We start from the raw sequence: 8,930 nt of genomic DNA on the forward strand, positions 1-8,930 counted from the left end.
CACTGGGTGCATGAGACTGTAGGGGGTTGGGAAGCGTATCTGTAACCGGAAGGTCGCCGGTTCGATCCCCAGGGTCTCTGTCCTGGTCGTTGTGTCCTTGGGCAAGACACTTCACCTACCGCCTACTGGTGTTGGCAGCCTCGCCCTAAACGATATGGCAGCCTCACTTCTGTCAGTCTGCCCCAGGGCAGCTGTGGCTACAACTGTAGCTTGCCTCCACCAGTGTGTGAATGTGAGAGTGAATGAATAATGGCATTGTAAAGCGCTTTGGGGGCCTTGGAAAGCGCTATATAAATCCAATCCATTATTATTATATTTTTAACTGGTAATTATGTGACAATGAATTTCAGGTCAATAATACTTTTTCACAGCACTGTACAAATGAGGACAGAATTATTAACCCCCATGTGTCCTGAGCAATTCCAGTTCGTTCTTATTTCAGCAAATCTCTGAAAGTCCTCCAGATTTTCCTCCTCCAGGATCTTCTGGCATGGACCTCGGTCTTCAGTTCACTCCACAGATGTTCAGTAGAAATAAAGCCAGTCAGTCTTGAGGTAGTTCTTCACCAGCAGTAACCTTTGTTTAGTTATGCTGCTAACTGTTTTAGGGTTTATTTCAAAAAAATTATATATCTTTCTTTCTTTGTGATATCTTCCACTCTGATGAAATTCACAGTTCGAGATACCACTGAAGCATCTACACAGGATAATTCTCCCACCACTGAGTTTCCCGGTGGATAAGGTACAACTCTTTGGTTGTGTAATTCTTTGGGTTGTATGTCTCTCCCTTTTTTCTCCAAACACAAGCAGCATACTATGTGGCCAACGAGCTCTAGTTTTGTCTCATCTGACCAAAGCACACATTTCCAGTATGTGTAATCTTTCTCAAGGTTGTCCTTACCATACATCAGTTTGATTTGAAGGAGTATCTTCTGCTTTTCTTGGTCTCCAACCTTGCAGTCCTTTCATGTGCAGGGTTCTAGTGGTGTTTTTCTTTAACAAACTTCAATTCCCAGCTTGGCCAGCCATTCACTGTCTTGACAGTTGTTCTGGGGTCTTTAGACACACCTCTCACCACTTTTCTTTCCAGAGCCTTTGGAATCGTGTGCTTCTTACTTCTGCCTGGCTTGTTCTGTGCTGTGTGGCTCTCTTTTAATTTTTTTGTGATACTTCTTACTCCAGTTCTTGACAGAGTGACAAAGTGTGTAAATTGTAAGATAACAATGAGTTCTAACTTGATTTTACAAGTATTGAGCATTATAAAGTTAAAGCACACCTGCTATGTTGAAAACCCCTTTTATGTGAACAGTTACTTTCACTTAACTTTTATGATTTTTGCTGTGGGGGAAAATGTATGAACAATCTGTTCAATTTAAGTCACTCACTACAATTCAGTCCTATTTTTAACCAAACCTTGGTTACCTGTTTTCAAATCACAAGTCAGCTTCTCTTTTAAGCTGGAAGCCTGACTGGTGATGGCTCAAAAATTGCAATTGGTTTTCTGAAAGAGGTGGTCAGTTCACAATCCAACAGCTGCTGCTTTGATCGAACGCAGTGGGAGGTAGCATGGGTTTAGACATCAGCTATAAAGCTTTAGTGGTACTACACTGTTAGGAGTTCTCGTTAGCACAAGATTGTTTAGAGGCGCTTTTAAAGAAATGCAGAGACAAAATTGTTGTTATTATTTTAAGTTCTGTAATAGTTTTCCTACAGCACAGATTAACTGTAATTGGTGTTTTCCTTGCTATATTCTGTATGCAGTGCAGTAGCGATATGCATTTAGAATGTACTCTAATAGTCACTAAACATACTCACCAAGTTATGATTAATTTAGAGATGGTTTCACATAATAGAGCCATTAAGAGAGTACCATTACATTAAGCACATTTAATCATCACAGAAGTTTCTTCAAGCCCTTTTTAAAAACTTACCGGGATAATAGGTAATAATGTAGAAACTGGTGATATTATTAGTAGATATGTTTGTCTTTTAACATTTCATTTTGTGAAATGCCATTGAAGAGTATAAAGTGGCCTCTGCAGTGGCAAGCATGTGAGGAAGTGAGGTGAAAACCAGGTCATCCAGAGGAACAGGTGTTGAGTCAACAGAATTGGATCCCACAGTGCAGATTGAGCGAGGAAGTACAGCAACAGTCTGATGTGCTGAATGTGGAACTGTACTTACAGCTTTTTCTGTACTTGCTTTCTCATTTACTTGTTTTCAGTTATTTCACAATTTAAATGATCGATAGAAAGTCCAGAACTTAACGATGTCTTCGTTAACGCACCTAACGTATTACTTTGTTATACCTAGTGTGATCACCATAAGTGTGTGGAAGCTCTGTGTAATCAACACTGACATTTTCTGAAAAAGAATTAAAAAAACCCTTATGCTTTTTTAATTGTGCTCATTTCAATTGATTTTTATGTGAATTCCAGCTATTCCATTAGTGTTCATAACATTAGACATTAGGGTGGCGGTGGTATTAAACTGGAAGGAGAACCCTGTTACTGTAGCCCATCCTAGATTTGCCTAGATAGTCCTCCGCACTCAGGGTTATTATACATGGTAATTGGTATTTTACAAGGTTATCACATCAGCAGCAGCTAGTGAAAGACACAATTTTAAAGCCTGGTTGTTCTGAACATTTTCTATTGACAGTCGACAGTTGTGTGACGCTGAAATGAAAACATACCAAATGTGCCATTGTCACAGCTGACAGGAATGTTTTGTGGCAGAATTTGAATGTCTAGAAGGTATGGCAATATACTTGAATACCTCTGATGAGTGTCAGACTGTTAAATATTTCTCCCCTTTTTCTGTTTCCCACTCTGTTTGCCTCTCTGTTAGACACACTCTCACCTCTCCTTTTCTGTCCTCGCTTTCATTTTCTGCAGAGAAATTTGAAGCCAGTGATTCCATCCGTTTCTCATGTGAATTATTTAATTTTCATCTGCCTATTGTGTTGTCATCCATACTATAGGCAGCCTAAGCAGTGAGATGTGGTGTGCAATCAGCCATAGAGTTACACTTTATGCCACGTATGTAATGACAGGCAGCAAAGTGCCTTTAGGGTGCTAGCTTTCATCAAAGTAAATGTTGATGACATGTAGTTGTTGCAGAGCTGACGAACTGTCAAGGAGCTGTCAGGTTTGCACAATCACTGACACTGCACAGCTATGATCACCTTTATAATGATGAATGCTAACCTTTTGGGAACATGTAGTTGTTTTGTAGGCAAGCAGAAAAATGTGTGAATGTATGGGCATGCATATGTTAATCAGCGCCTTTATAATTAGATACAAGATCTATTTTAAACTCACGTCTGTCAGACTTCTTCAGGTAGGGACTCATACAACCTAGTTGTGCTTCTATTAGTACTTGTGATATTGAAGAAGGAATATGAGTCATACTGTAAGGTGTAAGCAGTGTAGCTGTCTGAATTTAAAGGACACTGCATCTTCAATTTAAAGCAAAATTTCTGATAGCAAAGTCAGTATCTCCAAAATTGCTGCTCTTCCCTGAGCTGGAAATAAAAGCACTGAAAACTGATTTGAAGATGTATTTAGGTAATACGTTTTGGAGATGGTCCATTGACACTGAATTAGATTTTGACTCTGTGGGCTCATAGATTTTTAGAGATATTGTATTTAAATGAGTTCAAGCTTTGAATGAGAAAAATATGCCCAAACCACCACTATGTTAAAATCTTTTTTTTTGTGTGTGTGTGTCATTCATGGTCAGCAAGCAGTTCCTAGATTTTGCTGCTGATGTCTGGAAGACATCATTACACATCTTTGCACTGCTGTTCAGCATACTCTGCCAGCGTACATGGTGAAATGTTTCAATGTGTATTTCATTTTTGGAAAATAGTAAAGGGGATTTGTACAATAAATATGGTTGCCAGATTAAATTGATTTCACCCATTTTAGGTCTTTTCACAATTCATCCCTTTTTATTTTTTATTTTTTTCATTTATCCAATTCAGGAACATGGAGGGGTTGGAGCTTACACAACTGACTACTGCTCTCTGTGGTAAATAATTGGAACTAACCTTCATCCACTGTTTTGGCAATTTCTGGGCCATCTACATGTGTTTTCCTCCAATAACCACTAGAGACATAAATGAGCCCACTGCAAATTTTGCATAAAAAGACAGTTACAGGTTTGAAGATGACAGAGGAGTTTGAGTGCATTCTAACTATGCCATTTCCAGCTGCTAGCAACAAATATTTCTGGCACAACTTCACCTACTTCCAAGGTGCATGGAGAAGACAAAGATATGAAGACGTGATGACTCCAGCGACACTTCAAGTTAGGGTTGCTCAATTAATCGAATTTTAATCACGATTACGATCTGGGCTTTCAACGATCATTAAAAATGACTGAGCCGATTATTAGCCCCTCCCTCGTGCTTTACTCTCGCGCTGCTCCATCTGGCAAATCGAGCGCACCTCTCTGCATTTCGAACACGTGTCACAACAATTAAGAGCAGCGGTCTCCAACCTCTTTTGCGCCACGGACCGGTTTATGCCCGACAATATTTTCATGGACTGGCCTTTAAGGTGTCGCGGATAAATACAACAAAATAAAACTAGTACCGGTACCGAAAAAAAGAAAATTTATTCATAACACACCTGAAAAGACCAAGGAAAACCGAGTAAACGATAAAAACGATAACAAAATAACGCTGAAAACCGATAAAAACCCTGAAAACTATACATTTCACACCTAAGCCTCAACTCTCGTGGCCCGGTACCAAACGACTCATGGACCGGTACCGGTCCGAGGCCCGGGGGTTGAGGACCGCTGATTAAGAGGACCCGAGGGAAGCTCGGAAAGCTAAGCAGAAGTTATTTGGAGAGGAGAGTGACTGCCGTTGGTTGAAAAGAGAGGTAAAAAAAACTTCAGTGGTGTGGAAACATTATGGGTTCGAGGAGTCAGACGTGGATCAAGTAGACATAGTGTGTAAACTTTGCTACAGTGTTGTAGCTGCACCACAGAGCAACACTGCAAAGTTCACTAAATATAGATGTTTACATTTTTCATTTATTTTTTATATTGCAAACATTTGCACTGTTATCAGTATTTGCACACTATTTTATATTATTTTTTGACAATCTTTAAAGTCATTATTCAATACATTGTTATTGTTAAATAAATATCGTCAAATAATCGAGATCTCAATTTCAGTGAAAATAATCGGGATTATCATTTTTGCCATAATCGAGCAGCCCTACTTCAAGTAATAGGGAACAACTTTATTAAGTGACCAATGCATTTTGGCTTTTGGCCTTCAATGAGGTCATTGCAAAATGTGGAACAGTTTGTGTTTAAATTAAAAAACAGGAAGAGAAAAAAATCCAGGTGGACCAATCACACCTTCACAAATAAACGAGCTGACCAACTGACATTTAACAAGGTGTTTTCGCTAATTGGCTAATTGGTTAAGCCACAGCCCAAATAGGTTCTGTACTGAACCACTACAGATTAAAAGGGGAGGGGAAAAAAACAAAAACAAAAAAATCCCTGTATGTCTTAATGTAACATTTCAAGTGTTGTCAGTATTTTACTGTAACAGAAAAGCAGTGTATTGTGTGTCTCAACCCTCCGTCGCCAACCCCAAACCAAAACCCAGACAGATTCTTACTAGTTACAAATTATTGTATCTTTTCTTTGTTAATATTATTATTATTATTATTACTATTATTATTATTACTATTATTATTACTATTTTGAGTATTTTGTGTAGGAAGAATGAAGAGCTAGAGCTCCAGGCCTTACTGTTCTTACTCTGTGTTGGTGGAAAACCTCAATGTCATCAAAAGTATAACTCTGAGAGACTATCCTAAGTGGAAATCACTCTTGCTCAAGGCAAAATTTAAAAGAATGTGGAAACTACAGTAAGTCCAAAATTGAACTCAGCACTTCTAGTCTAGGCTTGCAAATTGAGGAGGAAAAGATGAAAGATCCTTGAGGAGAAGCAGATTAAATTAGGCAAAGAGAGAAACACAGTAAGACGCACAGTGAGCACTTATGATCACCAGGTTTTGTAATAAGAGTTCTGCTGACAATGAGTGCTGAATAGATTTCATTTATACATTAAGTACCTGCAGAGAGGATTTAGAAAAGAATAAGAAGACTTTATCAAGGATTTTAAGCTAAGCTTTCAGTAGTTCTCCTCTAACTGTTAGGCAAACTTATGAAAGGTTAAAAGAGGTCAAATCAGTATTTTCACTTTTGTTGCATAGTGTTTCATGGCCAGTTTTATCCATGCAGAATCCGACATATGTGAATAACAGAATTTCTATAATGTATTTTATAGCATCTCCTACTGAAACTTTATGAACAGATAGCCAATAAAAAAGTCATAAGCATTTTAAAAGAGGTTTTCACACTCTAAGGGTCTAGATAATCCAGATCTGCCATAATTACTTTGTGATTCATGGAGACATTTCTTTCCTAGTCTATGAAATCGTCAATACTGGAATTTCTTTGGGCTGTCCTTGGACACAGTTTGGCAGTATTGCTTACGTGTACACACTTAACCAGTGTGTACATGTGCACGCACTCATGCACGTGTACACATTAATAATGTGCCTCCTAATGAATTACAAGTAGACCTTGAGGCCATACACCTATGTCCCACTAACGTCTGGCTTCATGCCCAATGACAAGCCTCATAAAACAAAAGACAAGGACAGACAGACACACACACACACACCATTCTTTTGTCTTAAAATAGTCTTTCCTCATCTGCATAATGATCATACAGAGATACACAACAACCTCACAGCATCTACTGTTTTAGAGACTTCCCATCTATTCTGCATGTGACTGCAAACTGTGTCTTTTACTTTTCCACACAGGAACACTTTTAATCTGTATCAAACTCATTGTCACTGTTGTGTAAAATCAGAGTCATTTAAAACTTCCTGAAACAAACAAAATGTGTAAGAAAGGTAAGATTGACTGGAGCTTGGCAGGAGACAGTAGCATCGCAGGAGGTATGTTACTGGTGGCCCAGCAGACAAAACTTTACCATCTCTCGGTGTGAGAGGTCAAGCACTCTCCCTTCATCCGACAGATTAAACATTAAGAGATGAATAGCCAGCAGTTGTAGGATTTAAGAATGTCACACCCTACAAAATTTTATCATAAGCTGTAGTCAGCAAAATTATGCAGCATTTCCCAGGTCTTTTGCAAGAGTGTGGATGTTTCAAGTGCACTTTCACAGAGAGCAGTTGCATTTAAGATGTGCATTATGACTTAAAGCAGTTTTTATTGTTGAATTTATGTATAAACTGTCAAATAATTAATCATCATCATAACCAAAAATATTATTATTTGTGCTTGTGAAATGTAATGATTGCCTCTGTGCAGTCCCCTTCCCCCGACAGTTAGTAAAAAGGATAAAATAGGCAAAATAGTCATTAATTGTGGTCTACACTACTATATTTTTAAGTAACTATAACTGTGCATATGACAGCATGATTTCTACCATGATGAACTGTGTCATTTTCTTATGGAGTGTCTGTTCTGCGCATTCTCCCCCTGCACCTAAAGGCCTGTCTCAGTGCTGAGCACAGCTCATGTAACCCTCCCCTGCTGCCCGTGTCCTCTGACCCAGAGTCAGCAGGTTAATAACCAGCTGTATCCAAAGCCATTTGTCATTTGCTACCTGCTACTGATAGAAGATGTCAGTAGATGTCTGTGCCCTTGTCACCCAGCCACATGACAAATACTGTATCAAGCTTTGCAATCGGAGGCTCCCTTAGGCTTCTCAGTACTGCTCTACTGAGCAGCCACTCCCACTTGATAGCATTAGATTCTTGTGCCATGATCCATATCAAGATAAACCAGTGATCTCCCTGCTCTTTTTCATCTCCTTTTTCCATTGCTCCATAAAACTCAACTGAGTGTGTCATTTTTTTTTCCGTTCGTACATTTCCTGCACACTTTTCCTTATAAACTTTTCCAGCTTTCCTTTCATTCTTTCCTTTGTTAGATAGTTCAAGCAAGTACTAGCCTGAAGCTGGTGGTTTATATAATGTAGGATGATTAACGCAGATAAGAAGAAGGGCAGTGACAGCGTTTCTGCGACTGTTCCTGATATATATGTTTAAAATTGAGCTTAATGAACCCATTATCTACCCATTGAATGTTTTGGCAGACTTTTGAGTCTGTTGTTTTTGGGTGACAGGAAAATAAAAAGAAAATGGGGAAAAATAGTGTAAACAAATGGACATGAGCATGGATAATCCTTTTCCATCTGTGACTAATTTTATCTGTAATTGAAGCGATGTATTGGTTGTAATGGCTGAAATATTTGTGATGACTTCCACTTAGTCTTTTTGAATTTCTACAAATCTCTAACTAATACCATGGCTTAATAAGTTGTCATAATAAGGATTGCAAAGCAGCTAAGCAGAGAAATGGCTTGACAGCAACTCTCACCAAATCAGCTGCACAGCTGTAACAGAACCTAAGAAATCTATAATCTTCAGAAGTTAGATTTCTAGTTGGAAGTGACTGTTTATGCGTGCAGAGACAAGGCCATGCACAAAATATATGCACACATAATCCCATATGATGTTATGATAAATGGATGTGTTTTCCTTACAGAGTAACATTAGCAAAACGTGTCTTATACACACAGACAGTCCATGTGCATTGTCTTATTCATAAAAAACAAAAAATAAGCAAAAAAACTTTTTTTCTCTCTCTCTTTGTTCTTTTCAGAGATGTCTGGTACTGGGGAAGAAATTTCTCAGGTACATTGGAAGCAGCAGTGGTTGGAAAATGGGACACTGTACTTCCATGTGTCCATGACTGAGTCTGAGCTTTTAGCTCAGACCACACAACCTACTGCCCGGGAACCGGCCCACGTGCTGCATGAACACATGCATCTGCTACACATCTCAGTTATGG

General features: G+C 38.8%; 1 protein-coding gene across 2 annotated transcripts in view; it reads left to right on the forward strand.

The window, feature by feature from the left end:
• Positions 1-8,930, forward strand: part of astn2 (astrotactin 2) — a 291,315-nt gene that overhangs the window by 40,372 nt on the left and 242,013 nt on the right. For both annotated transcript variants that reach the window (XM_085168613.1, XM_085168612.1), the window contains exon 2: positions 8,742-8,929. In XM_085168613.1, the coding sequence (XP_085024739.1) occupies positions 8,742-8,929 (188 nt within the window). The remainder of the gene's footprint in view (positions 1-8,741; position 8,930) is intronic.

Source organism: Neolamprologus multifasciatus, chromosome 7 (genome assembly GCF_963576455.1).
Source record: "Neolamprologus multifasciatus chromosome 7, fNeoMul1.2, whole genome shotgun sequence".
NCBI classification, from domain to species: Eukaryota; Metazoa; Chordata; class Actinopteri; order Cichliformes; family Cichlidae; genus Neolamprologus; species Neolamprologus multifasciatus.